Genomic DNA, 19415 nt, shown 5'->3' with positions numbered 1-19415 from the left:
AGGAGCATTCTTGTTGAATCATTGTGAGACATCAACAGCTGTAATCACTTTGTTAGCACACAACGGCTCATACATGAACTAATTAGATTACATAGGTTGTAAATCAGGCAGACTACACGAAGCAATGTGACTCATAGCAGCCTTTATGGTAGGAATAGAATCATTTCAAATCCTCTTTCATACCATATTAGTCTTCAGTTAGATACTGTACTAGCAAATGTGATTTGTCACATTAGTTATCTCAGATTATAGATCATCGCTAAAGAAAATGGAACATATCGCTCATGAGACTAAGTTACAAGAAAAAACACATCATTACATTGATCATTCCTGCATGTCAATTTCCTTAGTCTGACACAATGGCTGTTACATGAAGCATTATTTACGCACGCCACAAGAGAACAGGGCTGAACAAATTGAGAGGATTTGTCTGGATGAGAACATTCATTGATTAGGTAGTGATTAGGTTAAGATGGAGATTAACTTCTAGTTTAGTTTATTAGGATCCCCATGAGCAACTGCACATGCAGCAGCTACTCTGCCTGGGGTCCATATACAGTGCATTCGGAAAGTATTCAGAACCCTTGACTTTGTCCACATTTTGTTACATTACAGCCTTATTCTAAAATGTAATACATTTTTTGCCCTCACCAATCTGCACAGAATACCCCATAATGACAAAGCGAAAAAACAGGTTTTTAGAAATTTTGCTAATTTATAAAAATTAAAAACATATACCTTATTTACATAAGTATTTAGACCTTTTGCTATTAGACTCAAAATTAAATTTAGGTGCACCCTGTTTCCATTGATCATCCTTGAGATGTTTCTACAACTTGATTGGAGTCCACATGTGGTAAATTCAATTCATTGGACATGATTTGGAAAGGCACACACCTGTCTATATAAGGTCCCACAGTTGACAGTGCATGTCAGAGCAAAAACCAAGCCATGAGGTCGAAGGAATTGTCCGTAGAGCTCCAAGACAGGATTGTGTCGAGGCACAAATCTAGGGAAGAGTACCAAAACAATTCTGCAGCATTGAAGGTCCCCAAGAACACAGTGTCCTACATTATTCTTAAATGGAAGAAGTTTGGAACCACCAAGATTCTTCGTAGAGCTGGCCGCCCGGCCAAACTGTGCAATCGAGGGAGAAGGATCTTGATTAGGGAGGTGACCATGGTGGTCACTCTGAAAGAGCTCCAGTTCCTCTGTGGAGATGGGAGAACTTTCCAGAAGGACAACTATCTTTGCAGCACTTCACCAATCACACCTTTCATTAGAGTGGCCAGACGTAAGCCTCACCTCAGTAAAAGGCACATGATAGCTCGCTTGGAGTTGTCCAAAAGGCACCTAAAGGAATCAAACAAGATTCTCTGGTCTGATGAAACCAAGATTAAACTATTTGGCCTGAATTCCATCACGTCTAGAGTAAGCGTGGCACCATCCCTACAGTGAAGCATGGTGGTGGTAGCATCATGCTGTGGGGATGTTTGTTACTGGCAGGCACTGGGAGACTAGTCAAGATTGAGGGAAAGATGAACAGAGCAAAGTACAGAGAGATCCTTGATGAAAACCCACACCGGCGGTCACGAGTCATGAAAGCCTACAAATTCCAGGTGACCGTTTAGTCACAGTAATTAGTCTTCTCCCGGGTCTGATGCTGATGCTGATCATTAGTAGCCTACCAAACTTACTAAATGCCTGGTACTCAGCACTCAATTGTCCCTCTAATCACTCTGACATCAATACAAATGTAATCAAAAATCTAATCTAACACTTCATGAGAGCCCATGACCTCATGTTGAGCAACATTTCTATAGGCTATGCAATTCTGCGAGAAAACAGAGTGATGGCATCTACTAAACAGAGAAGGATCCCATCAACTTTCTATAGGCTTACAATATTTACTTCTCAACGTTCCTAATATTAAGCAAATAGCTTATACTTACAACAGGAGTATCGCCTACCTGGCTGGCATGAAAATGAACCACGGGAAAAGCATCCTCCATTCGCCTTTTAAGTGCGTTGCTGCCCCTGTTTTGATATAGGTGCATGATAATGGTCCATTCTAATTCAAAACAAATTTCACACATATTATTTAGTATGCACTACCATTCACAAGTTTGGGGTCACTTAGAAATGTCCTTGTTTTTTAAAGAAAAGCCAATTTTTTGTCCATTCAAATAACATCAAATTGATCAGAAATACAGTGCAGACATTGTTCATGTTGTAAATGACTATTGTTGCTGGAAACACCAGATTTTTAAAATGGAATATCTACATAGGCGTACAGAGGCCCATTATCAGCATCCATCACTTCTGTGTTCCAATGGCACGTTGTGTTAGCCTTTTAAAATTGTAAACTTGGATTAGCTAATTGATCATTAGAAAACCCTTTTGCAATTATGTTAGCACAGCTGAAAACTATTGTCCTGGTTAAATAAGCAAGAAAACTGGCCTTCTTCAGACTAGTTGAGTATCTGGAGCATCAGATACTAGTTGAGTATCTGGAGCATGTGGGTTCGATTACAGGCTCAAAATGTCCAGAAACAAAAAACTTTCTTCTGAAACTCGTCAGTCTATTCTTGTTCTGTGAAATGAAGGCTATTCCATGCGAGAAATTGCCAAGAGTGTACTACTCACTTTACAGAACAGCGCAAACTGGCACTAACCAGAATAGAAAGAGAAATGGGAGGCCCCGGTGCAAAACTGAGCAAGAGGACAAGTACATTAGAGTGTCTAGTTTGAGAAACACAAGTCCTCAACTGGCAGCTTCATTAAATAGTACCAGCAAAACACCAGTCTCAACATCAACGGTGAAGAGGCGACTCTGAAATGCTGGCCTTCTAGGCAGAGTTCCTCTGTCCAGTGTCTGTTTTCTTTTGCCCATCTTAATCTTTTATTTTTATTTGCCAGTCTGAGATATGTTTTTTTCTTTGCAACTCTGCCTAGAAGTCCTGCATCCATCACCTCTTCACTGTTGCCGTTGAGATAGTACCCACAAAACACCTATCTAATGAAGTTTTTTAGAGTGTGCAGTCATTAGCATACATTGTCATTATATTTTCTTGTAAGACAAATGGCAAATTATTTGTAAATTAAAACAAGAGAAGTGTAACGGCCCAAGGTAACTGTCCTGAGGGATACTGTACTGTTCATATCTGAAGTTAGAGAAGCTTCCATTGAAGAATACTCTCTGAGTTCTAACGGTAACTTTCCAACCATGTGATGACAGGTGATGTAAAACCATAACAAGTTTGTTTTTTCAGTAACAAATTATGGTCAATGACATCTAAGGCTGCACTGAAAGGCTGCACTGAAATCTAACAATACACATCCAACTATCATCTTATTGTTAATAGTTTTTTTTTTTTTTACCCCCTTTTCTCCCCAATTTCGTGGTATCCAATTTGCTAGTAATTACTATCTTGTCTCATCGCTACAACTCCCGTACGGGCTCGGGAGAGACGAAGGTCGAAAGCCAAACCTGTTTGGGCTGCAGGGGCAGTATTGAGTAGCCGGATAAAAGGTGCCCATTTCAAACGGCCTCGTACTCAATTCTTGCTCGTACAATATGCATATTATTATTACTATTGGATAGAAAACACTCTCTAGTTTCTAAAACCGTTTGAATTATATCTGTGAGTAAAACAGAACTCATTTTGCAGCAAACTTCCTGACAGGAAGTGGAAAATCTGAAATCGATGCTCTGTTCTACGGCCTGCCTATTAATGTCCTTGATATTTATTAGTATAGATGCACTTCATACGTCTTCCACTAGATGTCGACAGGCAGTGAGAGAAGAAATGGAGTGTGTAACTTGATCTGTGGTCGAATAATAGCTCTCGGCATGACGTGTCACCAGTTTTCTGTTTTCTGGAGAGCGCGTGAAGGGACCTGGATTTGCCTTGAAATGCAAGAGAAAGGCCACAATGTATTATTCCTGCTCAGGTACAATTTAGATTTAGATGGCATCAGTGTATGTGCAACGTTTTAGACTTATCCAATGAAACATTGCATTTCTGTTCAAAAGTGTTGTATCAAGACTGCCCAAATGTGCCTAATTTGTTTATTAATAACTTTTTATGTTCAGAATTGTGCACTCTCCTCAAACAATAGCATGTATTATTTCACTGTAATTGCTACTGTAAATTGGATAGTTCAGTTAGATTAACAAAAATTAAGCTTTCTGCCAATATCAGATATGTCTATGTCCTGGGAAATGTTCTTGTTACTTCGTCGTCCGTGGGGCGACGCACAATTGGCATAGCGTCGTCCGGGTTAGGGAGGGTTTGGCCGGTAGGGATATCCTTGTCTCAGTATGTAAAATGTAATAAAATGTTTGCACTCTACTGTAAGTCGCTCTGGATAAGAGCATCTGCTAAATGACTAAAATGTAAATGTAAAATGTACAACCTCATGCTTATCGCATTAGCCTACGTTAGCTCAACCGTCCCATGGAAGGGACACTAATCCCGAAGAAGTGTGAAATGTCACAATAATAGTAGAGAAAACAATTTATTTAAGCTTTTATTTCTTTCATCACATTCCCAGTGGGTCAAAAGTTTATGTACACTCAATTAGTATTTGGTAGCATTGCCTTTAAATTGTTTAACTTGGGTGAAACGTTTCAGGAAGCCTTCCAGAAGCTTCTCACAATAAGTTGGGTGAATTTTGGCCCATTCCTCCTGACAGAGCTGGTGTAACTGAGTCAGGTTTGTAGGCCTCCTTGCTCGCACACACCTTTTCAGTTCTGCCCACAAATGTTCTCTAGGACTAAGGTCAGGGCTTTGTGATGGCCACTCCATTACCTTGAATTTGTTGTCCTTAAGCCATTTTGCCACAACTATGGAAGTATGCTTGGGGTCATTGTCCATTTGGAAGACCCATTTGCGACCAAGCTTTAACTTCCTGAATGATGTCTTGAGATGTTGCTTTAATATATCCACAACATTTTCCTACCTCATGATGCCATCTATTTTGTGAAGTGCACCAGTCCATCCTGCAGCAAAGCACCCCCACAACATGATGCTGCCACCCCCGTGCTTCACGGTTGGCATGGTGTTCTTCGGCTTGCAAGCCCCCCCCTTTTTCCTCCAAACATAACGATGGTCATTATGGCCAAGCAGTTCTATTTTTGTTTCATCAGACCAGAGGACATTTCTCCAAAAAGTAGGATCTTTGTCCCCATGTGCAGTTGCAAACCGCAGTCTGGCTTTTTTATGGCAGTTATCTAGCAGTGACTTCTTCCTTGCTGAGCGGCCTTTCAGGTTATGTTGATATAGGACTCGTTTTACTGTGGATATAGATACTTTTGTACCTGTTTCCTTTAGCATCTTCATAAGGTTGTTTGCTCTTGATCTGGGATTGATTTGCACTTTCGCACCAAAGTACGTTCATCTCTAGGAGACAGAATGCGTCTCCTTCCTGAGCGGTGTGACGGCTGCGTGGTCCCACGGCGTTTATACTTGTGTACTATTGTTTGTACAGATGAACGTGGTACCTTCAGGCGTTTGGAAATTGCTCCCAAGGATGAACCAGACTTGTGGAGGTCTACAATTTATTTTCTGAGGTCTTGGCTGATTTCTTTAGATTTTCCCATGATGTCAAGCAAAGAGGCACTGAGTTTGAAGGTAGGCCCTGAAATACATCCACAGGTATACCTCCAATTGACTCAAATGATGTAAATTAGCCTATCAGAAGCTTCTAAAGCCATGACATAATGTTCTGGAATTTTCCAAGCTTTTCAAAGGCACGGTCAACTTTGTGTATATAAACTTCTGACCCACTGTTATTGTGATACAGTGAATTATAAGTGAAATAATCTGTCAGTAAACAATTGTTGGAAAAATTACTGGTCATGCACAAAGTAGATGTCCTAACCGACTTGCCAGAACTATAGTTTGTTAACAAGAAATTTGTGGAGTGGTTGAAAAATGAGTTTTAATGACTTCAACCTAAGTGTATGTCAACTTCCGACTCCAACTGTAAGTCACGGTAAGAAGCTTCCTTTTGAGAGGACAACTAGATGATAACCAGTCAATGTTCAGGTCACTCTGTTAGCAGTAGAGACCTTTTCTAACATCTAATATCAACTCTAGTAATTGGGGACTAGACTAGAGTCTATACCTGGTCAAATTATTTAGAAGTTCCCTTAGCCAAAGTTTTAAAAAATGCATGCTGTTTTGTCATTGGATAAAGTGGATGTACTTAATTAAGCATGAGTTGTTTACTAAGATGACGATAATGAGTGCAAAAAATGAACATGAAAATATTTGTTGAAATTGGTTCACTTTTTTAATTTAGATCTCTGCTATAGCAGTCTCTGTTATGGTGTTTATTTGCAACTCAGTGACATCACAAACCCTGCTCTCTGATGTTTTCCCTTGTGAGTCTTTCCCTGCCGGTAAAGGCTGGAACAAACCGTACAGCTGAAGAAGCAGCTTGCTGAATGACAGGTGCTTGCTGGCACACTAGGGTACAAAAACAACTAACATATTGATGGCGACAAACTTTGGAGGCTCAGTAGCATGATTCAGATGGTATGCTTCAGTATATTCTGTAATATTGTATATTGTTTAAATTGGAGTCGATCTCTGAGATGGATGTTTTTATTCTTGTCTCTGAAGGCAAAGTTACAGTGAAGGAATTAGACTCTTGGGAAAAATGGAGTCACAGTGTGAACGTATTTGCAACCTGCCTGAGGATCATTTAGATCTCTCAGATGAGTGGAGAAGTCAGAACATCTATAGTTTTCTTTCTTTCTTTTATTACCTTCAACAAGGACAATGTTATATCTGCACAACCTGCATCTAGAAATTAAACTCAATTTGCTGCTTCTAATTCAGCTGTTAATTCCTTTCTACATTCACTACATTCCTCTATTTAAATGCTCACCAGATTCTGTTATAACAGTTGAGGATGTCTATACATAATTGTAAAAGGATATCAAAAGTTTATTTTCATAATTGATCTGACTCAGATAGGAGTGTTCTCTTCTCCTTCAGTGAACTTATCATTGATCTCAGTCACACCATTTCCTAGTATCTATTTCCACCTCAGATTCACGTGGATGGTGCTCAATAAATTGATCTCACTCTGACAGAAGTATTCTATCAATTGTCATTATTGTTTCACAATCGAGCTACGCCCATTAACCCTTCATGTAACACCATTAACACCATGCAGTGAGAAGAATGATGTCCTCTGAGTTCAGTAAAGTATTCTATTCTACTCATTACCGGAAAACACATTCTACTCAATTAACTCTTAGCACTTGGTTTGCCACATTACAGTATATCACCTCACACATAAATATAAGCATCTCTCATGCCATGTTGTGCCATTGCAGGTGTAGGTGACCTTTCAAGCTGTAAACAAGCTGTAAACAAGTACTCACCTATAAATGATGCAGGCACTGTTTCGACACGTGTCACAGTTGGCTGTGTCCTGTCCCGTTCGGTAGGAAAGACTGGGGAGAGGTGAAAGAATGGATGATGCATTTATTTCATTTTCATTTATCTACTTTTCAAACTGACATGGATTTGTGTTAATAATGCTAGTCTTTTGTGAGATTGGGTTGGTCAGGTAATAGACATGCTCACTAGATGTAATATGCTCATCCCTATCCTTATGACACAGTATACAAGTGGTTTTCATAATATTGTTATCGCCTGACTTTCTAACAGAACTAATGCATTATTAACCATGTTATTGAATACTAAAGAAAAATCAATGTATGTGATCTCTCTGTGCTCCATCCAACTGAATGTATTCAGAAAATAATTAGATTTAGGGAGGCAAAAGACAATCAACATGACAAATGCTGTCTGTGTTCTTTATGGCATTCCAAAGAGCCCTAAAGCCCAGTCTTCACCCTGTATTGTCTTGTCATTACTTAGATTGCTATGCTTCCTCCATCTTCGGCACAATTGCATGTACATTCTGCTCCTGAGGCATACTTACAGTTAGCAGACATAAGTGTGAACTCAACATGCATGGAGATTTGATGGCATCTATATAAATCTCTCCAGTACTCTCCTAGTGTCAACAGTCCCGTCCATCATGTCACATACATTGGTGGCAGTGTTGGGATTTCTCATTCATTTTGTTCAGAGGATGTGTAGGGAACAGTGGAGGTTGGTGGGAGGAGCTATAGGAGGACAGGCTCATTGCAATGGCTTGAATGGAATGAAAGGAAAGGAGTCAAACATGTGGTTTCCATATGTTTGATGGGTTAGATACCGTTCCATTTATTCCATTACAACCATTGCAATGAGCCTGTCCTCCTATAGCTCACCCCACCAGCCTCCACTGGTAGGGAGTGGTCAACTGGAAAGCAGAAGGGGCAACTGGGTCCACCAGGACATGTAATTGCTTATTGTCACTGGGGGATGATGGATGAGAACTAGAGGGGTTGAACTCTGCTGCTCACCATGTCATAAGGATGACTTTATCTGTCTTGGATGGATCGAAATTGCTGATGGGAATGCAAGGTCACCAAGTTCATCTGTCCATGTCACCTTAGAGGTTGCTCTTGAATGTGGAGTTGAGGGCCTGAATACACAATAACTCTTTGAGTCACACAAAAAGAAGGGAGTTTTTTGTTGTTGAGATATTTGAGTGTTACCATCATAATCAAGGTCATCACATTTCTAGCACGACATCGTCTACTGTAAATCTAAACTACAATTGTATTTACTGAACTGTATTTTCAGTTAATCTAGCAATGTACCAATGTTGTGTTAGGCCAGATGACTTTATGTGAGGACACTGTGTCGGAAAGTCATTCTCTAAGCTCTGACACTATAAGTCATCTCTAAGCTGTGCCACTGTTTGCTGGCACAGGCTCACTACGGTGTTATTTGCTCGTCCTCACTGTGCAAATAAGATATCCTCACCGTCCATATAGCTCTGACTTCCGCATCACTGTGTGCTCTAAAAGCAGAGCTTTCACCTGAGAAATCCCTCCACATCCACTGTAATGCCTTTATCCCGGTGAGAATAAGACTGGCTTTCAGACACTTTTCTGTTCCACCAGAAATCTGTGACCATCACTTTGAAGACAGACAGCTTTAGAATGGCTTGGCAGGGAGCGAGAAGGTGGGGAGGGAGCTGAGATGCTGGGGCCTTGTGGTGACTAGCAGGCTCTAATAATAGTGGTGAAACATACTAAAGCCCATATTTCAGAGGAGATGAAAGCCAGTGCTTTATGATGCGTTGATAATTGGTCCTTTTAAACTAGGCTTCAAGGAGCGACATCAGGGGTACCGTGTTCTCTGGAGGCTGTGGCGAAGGCTTAATGCAATTTGCTTTGTGCCACTCTGGATTTTAGTGATGGAGCAGAGCAGACAGCCTTCTGCATTCAGTCTAATGCTGAAGTGGTTTGGCCTTTTGGAGTTGGCACATAAACTTTATGCACTTGTTAGTACCTCTGTACAACTGAGAAAATATACTTAATGATATCTACAGTACAATCAGAGACCACTTACTTCCTTGCTATTGGAATGAGATGACACAGACAGCCTTGATGTATGTATTCACAAGCTCAATTTAGCTTACACATACTGTTAGACTACAGCAGTTTGAAGGGCTACAGGACTACCAAGAACATCAAATCTCAGTGATGACTGAACCACACACACACAATGTAAGTGCTCACTTGAGTATGTCAGTTATGTTAATTTCATATGTGACTGGTTACAGGATCCTAGGATTGTTGAAATTTGGACCAGGGTCCAATGTTGACTTTTTTTCTCAGTTGGCCAAATATCTACTGTCCCAGACAGAATTTCTACTGGTTGGGACAGCAAATCAAATCAAATTGTATTGGTTACATACACATATTTAGCAGATGTTATTGCGGGTGTAGAGAAATGCTTGTCATAGTGTAGTTTTAAAACGCATTGCAGAGCCTTACTCTATTCTTTAGAATTGCATTGTATTAATTCATTGTATTAATTAATTCATTTTTATTTCTAACATACACTAGTGTCTGTAATTTAGAGCTTTTTTTTTACATAAAAAATAGGACGCTGACCCTATAAGACAAAACAGATATCAACATGGCTACAGTAGGCTAGCCAAGACGAATGCTAGGTGTCTTTTTGTATCTTTCTTTTAGCAGACTATCGACAGTAGCCAGCATATTGCTAGTACAGTATGTTCACTATTGAAAGTTTCTTTTTTTAAATAACTTTCCCTAAAATAAATAAGCTCTTCGGGTAGATTGATGGGTGCTTCTTTTTGCTCTGGACAGCTTCCGTGTGCTGTGTGAAGCAACAACTCATGTACAGCTCGAGCCTTCGAGAAGTTGTGACTCGCAGGAATGTGGTGGTGCTTGAATGAGTGTCCAATCATATACCTCAAAAACCAATAGCATAACTTTTCTGTGTGTAGTCTATAATGGTTTTCAATGGTAGACTGCAACAGAGCAGGTAAATGTTGAACTGGAATACAAAAATGCTCTGAAAAGTTACTGGTACGATCCATTTGCCAACATGTTTTTACTGGCCCCGTTAATGTCTGAACCTGAAAAGTACAAAATAGTATGTCATACACTGCAATTGGAGAAAGTAATGCTGCTTTTAAAGTTGATAAACTTGGATACCAAATCTTGAGAAAAAGCCCTTTTAAGTTTTGCTGCAATTTTCACACCTGCTAGAAAGCTCTTCTTTGTTTACGGCCATTCAGCATCGTTCACACTCTCTTAGCGCAACCCATCTCTTCAAGAATTGACATGTAAACACACGAGTCAGAATGGAATTCTACTCCAGAAAGCAATCTCTCACAACTGAGCTTTGTCTATAGCACCAGCTAAATTCAGGGCAGCAATGTTGTTGAGAGATGTAGCAAAACATTTTCCATAGCTACAGTTGAAGTCGGAAGTTTACATACATTTAGGTTGGAGTCATTAAAACTCGTTTTTCAACCACTCAACAAATTTCTTGTTAAAACATCTTTGGGATACCCCCCTTCTCTCAATTTCCGCCTGAAGACATACCCAAATCTAACTGTCTGTAGCTCAGGCCCAGAAGCAGGGATATGCATATTCTTGGTATCATTTGAAAGGAAACACTCTGACGTTTGTGGAAATGTGAATTGAATGTAGGAGAATATAACACAATAGATCTGGTCGAAGAAAATACAAGGAAATAAACATACGTTTTCTGTTTTTTATTGTTGTTGCATCATCTTTCAACTGAACAAGAAAAGCCAAACATTGAGATATGATGCTGGGGATAATTTCGATGCAGAACATAAGAGGGCACCAGGATTTGAGAAAAGTTCAGGAATGAGTTCAGGAAAAATCTTCAGGAATGAGTGAGCTACATGACATTGAGCATGTAGTCATCCAGGTGTCCCACAAGTTGTCCAAATGTACCCAAGTGGCCGAATTGGTACAGTGATACATTTTGATGTAAATAACTAAATACAAAATACTAAAATTATATTCCAACACACCCCCCAAATTTTTTTTACAGAAAAATGTATGAATATATGAAACTTTACACACATTCAATGTATAATGTACAATATTGTGAAGACCCTCAGTCCTCTACACAATATTGTGCTTCTGATGACATGCCCCATAGCAGTCTCTTTCTGCTGTAAAGCAGAGGGTTACTGAACAAGTGGTGCAGGTGATGGGGCATTTCCTATGACAAAGCACACAACAACGCCTCCCCACTGTGCCCTTTTTGCCCTGAGGCACATTCATGCCTGCAGAGATGAATTTGGGCAGGTGAACACCACTGGTTGAAGGAGCAGAAGGGACAGAGGTAGAGGGGACAGAAGGTGCTGCAGTGGACTTGCTGTAGCAAGCAAGCTCCTGGATGAGCAGCTCTCTGAAGGATAGCTGTGAGATAGGGGGCTGTCCACAGCTCTTAGCCATTTCCTTCTAGAGGGTGAAGGAATTCACCACAGCAATGTCGATGAAATGATACAAAAATGTCTTGTACCATTTTATTGTCTTGTGGAGAACATTGTAGTAACCTATCAGCGCATCTGACAGGTCCACACCTCCCATGCCCTTGTTGTAGTCCTTGATAGCTGCAGGAATGGGGACATTTTTGGTGGTCCATGCCCCAGTAGCGCCCTTCACACGCCTGATGACGTGATCTCCATTGAAGGACTTGTGGATACTGGATCACATGACCACCTCTATGGTATCCATCCACTTTACAAAGAGCAGGCCATCTTGGCGAATCCATCGCATGGTACCCCGCTCAGCCCGCTTAGGCATGTCATTCACCTTGGTTTTCGGAAAGCCCACTCTGTTGGTCCGAATGGTGCCACAAGCCCACACACCCAGCTTCCTCAGGTCTGCGAACAGGGTAGGGCTTGTGTAGAAGTTGTCCACAAAAGGTTTGTAGCCCTTCCCCAGCAGTTGAAAATCTAATAACTCCATAACGGAATCATGAGTCCCTTACCGGTCACAAAACTGCTCTTCCCCTCATAAACACAAAAATTGCATGTGTGTGCACACACAGAATCCGCCAAAACAAACAGTTTGTAACCCCATTTAGTTGGTTTGTTACGCATGTTTTGTTTTAGGCCAATTCTGGCCTTTGAGGCTACCATCCTCTCATCGATAGAAAGGTTCTGGGCGGGCTGAAAATAGGTCTTGCAGGCCTCAACCACACTGTGGTAGAGAGGTTTTGTTTGCAGAGCTTATCAAACCTTGCTGTGCCTCGCTTCTTCTCGTTGTCCTCATCAACTTCTGGGTCACTGATATGAAGCGCCCGTGAGATTGTCAGAAACCTTTTGCATGACATGACAGTGGAGGGGAAAGGCAGTTGATAGAGGGGAGCAGTTTTCCAGTAGTCTTTCAGGGTTTTCAGCTTCACAAGACCCATGTAAATGACCATTGACAGGTAACAAAAAAGATCTGACATGGAAATGGGCTTCCCTCGCTTTTTCTTGCCTGCCTGCTTCTTAGCACCATACTTATTGGTGTTCAACACAAGGGAATCAACAACTGACGAGGTGGAAAACAGCTGAAAAAGTTGCATGGGGCTATACTTTGAGGTCATGTCCAGCGGAAGTCCTGGTGGCCTTTTCGGTCTGAATATTGGAGGTGGTGGCGCCACATCCTCCTCCAGCACAGAGTGCCAACGACCCTCCTCCTCTCTGATTGCAGGTTTATCTCTTCCCCACCTCCGCTTCTTTGTTACTGACTTCACACCTGGCCGGGCGGGGGTAGGTGTGGAGCCGGAGACAGCAGGGGTCCAGCTAGATGAACCAGCTCCTGTGGGGGATGGGCACCTTGGCAGTGGGGGCTCCCAATCAGAATCGGAGGGACTGTGAAATAAAGACACAGACACACAGACACAGACACACAGATTATATATAGAGTACGGAACCCAATCACTACGGTGAGGTGCTGTTCCATTCCATTTTAGATAAATTACATGTAAAAAATATATAATAGACACAGACAGACACAGATTCTATACAGAGTAGGGAACCTCAACCACTATGGTGAGGTGCTGTTCCATTCCATGTTTAGATAAAATACATGTAAAAAATATCTAATAGACACAGACACAAACAGACATAGATTCTATATAGAGTAGGGAACCTCAATCACTATGGTGAGGTGCTGTTCCATTCCATGTTTAGATAAAATACATGTAAAAAAATATCTAATATATACAGACACAGACACACAGACATACATACCCCCTACCAACAATGTAGAACCATGTGTACTTCACACATTTCATTACTGATTATATATTTATATATGTCAAATGAAATAAAAATATCTCCAAAACAACTCACATGAATAATATTTGATATTATTAATTTCAAACAACGGCATGAGAGGTACTTACCAGTCCAAAATTGCATCCTCTCCGTGCAAAAACATTTCCTCAAATTGGGTGTCCAAACTTGTCTCACAATCTGACTCATCTTCAAGCAACTCAGTGTCACTTTCTCTATCAATTTTGTCAATAATATCGTGTAGATCTGTATACCTGGACTTTGCCTTTGATTTTCCAGATTTACTCGCCATAATTATTTCGATAAAATAGCAGAAAATGATCTCGACTCAATGCTGTTAAGCGCAAACAACGTGGCTCCTTCAGGTAGACATTTCAATGGCGAATGGCTGTGTTACGCTCGACTATCGTATAAGAGCTGGTCTTTCCGGGTATAACCATTAGATATTGCCGTTTACCTCAGCTCATTGGATATCTACCAAGCTAGATTTCAAGACGATCAGTGGTCATTGGGCCGAAATACAGTCAATCAACGAAGCACTGGTCATATCATTGGCGTGCAATGAGGTCATTGTTTGGTGTGTCCAAATCAGTTCCTTTCGGTCAATACGTCCCTCAAAAAGAAGCATCAAGTATGGTTGTGTTACTAACAAACAGAGGATTGCAATGAAACCAACCATGACTAGATAAACGTAAGTTTAGTGTGAGTAATACATAGAATGGTTCGTCGAAAGTTGAAGGAGATGGAATTCATGACACAAGCCATTTACAAAATGTTTCGTGTTATGCTATAAAAATCTATTTTATCAAACAAAACGACCATTTATCGTGAAGATTGGACCTTTTGTATTGCCAAAAGGAGAAGATCTTCAAAGGTAATTGATTATTTTATTTCTATTTCTAAATTTCGTGATGCTAATGCTTGGTTGGAAAATGCTAGAAATACTTGTGTGTGCGGGGCTCTGTCGTCAGATTATCACATGGTATGCTTTCTCCATAAATCCTTTTTGAAATCTGACACAGCAGTTGAATTAACAAGAAGTTAAGCTTTTACATGGTGTAAGATACATGTATTTACAGGAATGTTTAATATTACCAGTGGTGTATTTAGAATTTTTGAGCTCTGCTATTTCACTGGATGTTGGCCAGAGAGGTTAACAAACTATAGTTTTGGCAAGTCGGTTAGGACATCTACTTTGTGCATGACACAAGTAGTTTTTCCAACAATTGTTTACAGACAGATTATTTCCCTTATAATTCACTGTATCACAATTCCAGTGGGCCAGAAGTTTACATACACTAAGTTGACTGTGCCTTTAAACAGCTTGGAAAATTCCAGAAAATTATGTCATGGCTTTAGAAGCTTCTGATAGGTTAATTGACACCATTTTAGTCAATTGGAGGTGTACCTGTGGATGTATTTCAAGGCCTACCTTCAAACTCATTGCCTCTTTGCTTGGGAAAATCAAAAGAAATCAGCCAAGACCTCAGAAAAATATTGTAGACCTACACAAGTTTAGTTCATCCTTGAGAGCAATTTCCAAATGCCTGAAGGTACCACGTTCATATGTACAAACAATAGTACACAAGTATAAACACCATAGGACCACAGAGCCGTCATACCGCTCAAGAAGGAGACGTGTTCTGTCTCCTAGAGATGAACGTACTTTGGTGCGAAAAGGGCAAATCAATCCCAGAACAACAACAAATGACCTTGTGAATATGCTGGAGGAAAGAGGTACAAACGTTTCTATATGCACAGTAAAACGAGTTCTATATCAACATAACCTGAAAGGCCGCTCAGCAAGGAAGAAGCCAATGCTTCAAAACGGCCATAAAAATGCCGGACTACGTTTTGCAACTGCACATGGGGACAAAGATCGTATGTTTTTGGAGAAATGTCCTCTGGTCTGATGAAACAAAAATAGAACTGTTTGGCCATAATGACCATCGTTGTGTTTGGAGGGAAAAGGGGGAGGCTTGCAAGTCGAAGAACACCATCCAAACCGTGAAGCACGGGGGTGGCAGCATCATGTTGTGGGGGTGCTTTGCTGCAGGAGGGACTGGTGCACTTCACAAAATAGATGGCATCGTGAGGCAAGAAAATTTGGTGGATATATTGAAGCAACATCTCAAGACATCAGTCAGGAAGTTAAAGCTTGGTCACAAATGGGTCTTCCAAATGGACAATGACCCCAAGCATACTTCCAAAGTTGTGGCAAAATGGCTTAAGGACAACAAAGTCAAGGTATTGGAGTGGCCATTACAAAGCCCTGACTTCAATCCTATAGAAAATTTGTGTGCAGAACTGAAAAAGAACAGAACTGAAAAAGATCAAGGAGGCCTACAAACCTGACTCAGTTACACCAGCTCTGTCAGGAGGAATGGGCCAAAATTCACCCAACTTATTGTGGGAAGCAAGTGGAAGGCTACCCAAAATGTTTGACACAAGTTAAACAATTTAAAGGCAATGCCCCAAAATACTAATTGAGTGTATTTAAACTTCTGACCCACTGGGAATGTGATGAAAGAAATGATAGCTGAAATAAATCATTCTCTCGACTATTATTTTGACATTTCACATTCTTAAAAATAAAGTGGCTATCCCAACTGACCTAAAACAGGAATTTTTACTTGGATTAAATGTCAGGAATAATGAAAAACTGAGTTTAAATGTATTTGGCTAAGGTGAATGTAAACTTCTGACTTCAACTGTATATCTTTCCAAAAATCTGTGATAGCCAAGATTATCTATAAACTGACCATGTAAGCCCCCATTCTGTTATGAGACATGACAGACCAATCAGGACTCATCTCTTGGCGTCTTCAGCCCCTCCATTATCTCAGCCAATCATGGCTGACCAGGAAGGATCCTGTCTTTCTCCCTACATAGCTCAGTGCTTTCTCCTTGGCTAAACTAGGCTCGTAATTTAACATGTTTATCCATATTTACAGATCAAATACTAGTTTGTAATCAAGACACAAGTTCATATGTTCAAGAAGGCATTTCCGCAAAAAAAATTTTTTTTAATCGATATATTTTATTTTTAAACCACCCTCCTGTGAAGTAAGAACTGGAGTCAAACTCCCACCTTGAGGAATTTAGACACATTTGATGTATGGTGGATGGTTCAACTCACCCTTCTCTTTGAGCCTCGCCCTTCTCCAGCTCTTGGATGACCCCCAGTAAAACTTTGATGGTTTCCTGACTGGAGCTGATGATGTTTTCCATGGCCTGGAGCTTTCCCTTAATATCCCCATTCCAAGGTAAGGGCACTATCTGCTGACAGGCACCTTGCCGTCCTGGGGGGCAAGCCTGGTCCTCCAGGCCCGACTGTGTTTTCCTTGGGGCTGGTAAAGTCCCTGATTGGTACTGATGTGCCTTTACCTTGACCACAGAGCAGCCAGCACTGTGGGGGTGAGGCAGTGTCTGAGACTGTTGTCCATTAGGCTGCATGGCCTTCTTGCGTTTGTGGTGCACCGACGGACTCCCTAGCCCTAGACTCTCCACTTGCGTCAGGGAGTTCCAGGCAACAGGACTTGTGACCTTTGATCTTGTGTCCTGTAAGGGTTCCTCGCAGTTTGCCAAGTGGCGTTTGGCGGAAGGATTGGCACCCATCGTGTCCACTTTGGATAATACTTTGTGTTTGGTCCTCACGCCAGAAGGCTGGTTCTCCGGCTCTCCCATGGGAGCTGGGTCATTTGCAAAGCACTCTGTGTCCTTTGTGAGGAGAGAGGGGTCCGGGCACGCACGCCCGTCTATGCAGTTGGCACCGGATAACAGATCCTCGGTGCCACTGCTGTCGTCCCTGTGGTGGAGCAGAGCCTGCGTCTGCCGCACATGCTTCCCTGCACTCTGAGATGACGAGCACTCCTCTAAACTCACTGCCCCCTCCTGACCTTTCAAGTCACTCAAAAACCCATTGTTTTGACCCTTGTAGTCCTCCACCAAGGCCGTGTGTTTGATCGTGTGTCCTTTCTTTCGCTCGAAGGGGAAAGTCTGGTAGTGTTTCGTAAGGTCTGGTGACGTCTGGACACCCGTGCTCTTAGTCACATTGGGGATGGAGCGCCGCGCAGGCATCGCCATGTACTTTCTGTATGCCACTTTACAGGAAATGGACCTTGCTCCTCGCCCCCCTGCCAGCTGCTCGTTCTGGGCGTCACAGATATCCTTGAAGCGGACTTGTAAGGCTTTGTTCCTCTTCTTCACCTGCTGTTTGCCGTCAGGACCGTATTGGGCCTCCAAGCTATGTGACGGGCCTGTCTCTGAATCTGACTCTGAGTTGGAGAGCACGACCCTGCTGCTCTCCTTGCTCACCATGGTTTCTGGGAGAAGGGAGAGAAATATACAGTGTATGTCATATTATGCTGGGGTTTAATCACAGTACATTTACTTTAGGCAGCAGATCGTTTTTATTTTCTTTGTTCTGTTACTGAGCAACTAACATCTAGACTGTTAGGGCCCAGTTGCATAAAACATCTTAAGTGTTTCCCTTAAGGGTTCACCTTAAGGAATAATTGTCCCTTATCTAAGATAACTGTTTAAAGGTGTTAAAGAGATCCCCTCAAATAATCCCTTAGGTAAGAGCATACTTAAGGGGTTTTACTGTAGTTTGAAGGCATGTACGGCTGAAAGAGTATCTGGTTACCATGGAGACGGCCTGCTTCACTGACTAAATGTTTCCTCAAAGAGATTACATGTATTTTGTGAGATAGCAGAACAGAACTTCTACAATCAAGACAGGATAACCAAATTGCTTCAGAAGATAATAAACCAAGTTTATTGTAGTTACTTTTTTCTCAACTTGTTTCTATTTCTTTCTAGTACATCAAGCTAGCTTACAGAGTGGATAGCTAACTAGCCAGCTAGCTTTGTAGCCATCGTTTGTGCACCTTCCATTGTTTAGGTAAGTAGTTAGCTGGTTAATGTTTTCCTTTTGTAACCAGGGCAGATGAAAGCGACATTCAACTCCACAAATGACGTTTACATTGAAATCGATACTGAATGAAGCAGTTAAGGTAAATCATGGGGATCCTTAACTTTGCCACTGAATTTAAGGGGGGGATTCACCTTAAAATGTTTTGTGCAACTGACTTAAAGCTAATGAAACTTTAAGGGAAAAGATAACTTAAAATGTTTTATGCAACCGGGCCCAGAGATGTATTTATACGAGATCACGATTTATGTCACAGATGAGACACACACAGACACAGACTTATTTTATGTTATTTTTCTTATGCCAAATAAAGATTTCTATAGATATTCCACATTCAGAGCTGTCGTATTTAAGAGGCTGTATTGCATTGAATAATGTTTGACTTTGTATCATTGGAATAATGTACGAGATTTGTACTAGATTTCATTACCAACGGACTAACATGGAAAGCAGTTTTAGGGAATGAAATTGTGTTCAAAGGAAGTATCAGAGCTGAGCTAGTTTATCATCTTTATACGATGAGACACTATGTGATAAATAAACCTAAATACAGAATTTGTTACTACACAAATGCAGGCCCTTCATGGCAAAGTCACTTCTTTGAACGCAATCACATTCAATCATTTTGAGACGTAATCAATCCATCAATATGCTTGGTGACATACTGTTTTTTAATCTCAAACTCCTTATAAGTCCTAAGTCCAAAGCACTACCCCACACAATTTGCTTATAATGAAACAGACTGTAA

The 19415-nt window shown here is 41.1% G+C and overlaps 1 protein-coding gene across 2 annotated transcripts in view; it reads right to left on the bottom strand.

Moving 5' to 3' along the window:
- Nucleotides 1-19415, bottom strand: part of LOC129857570 (inhibitory synaptic factor 2A-like) — a 37299-nt gene that overhangs the window by 8948 nt on the left and 8936 nt on the right. The window contains exons 2-3 of one of the 2 annotated variants that reach the window (XM_055925984.1): nt 16871-18056; nt 7403-7474 (exon numbers count right to left, since the gene is read on the bottom strand). In XM_055925984.1, the coding sequence (XP_055781959.1) occupies nt 7403-7474; nt 16871-18051 (1253 nt within the window). In that variant the 5' untranslated portion in view covers nt 18052-18056. Of the gene's footprint in view, nt 1-7402; nt 7475-11163; nt 13306-16870; nt 18057-19415 lie in introns of those variants that run through there. The other variant, XM_055925977.1, reaches the window with a different exon arrangement.

Source organism: Salvelinus fontinalis, chromosome 1, assembly GCF_029448725.1.
Source record: "Salvelinus fontinalis isolate EN_2023a chromosome 1, ASM2944872v1, whole genome shotgun sequence".
Taxonomy (NCBI): domain Eukaryota; kingdom Metazoa; phylum Chordata; class Actinopteri; order Salmoniformes; family Salmonidae; genus Salvelinus; species Salvelinus fontinalis.
This window is presented reverse-complemented; position numbering and strand designations above follow the sequence as displayed.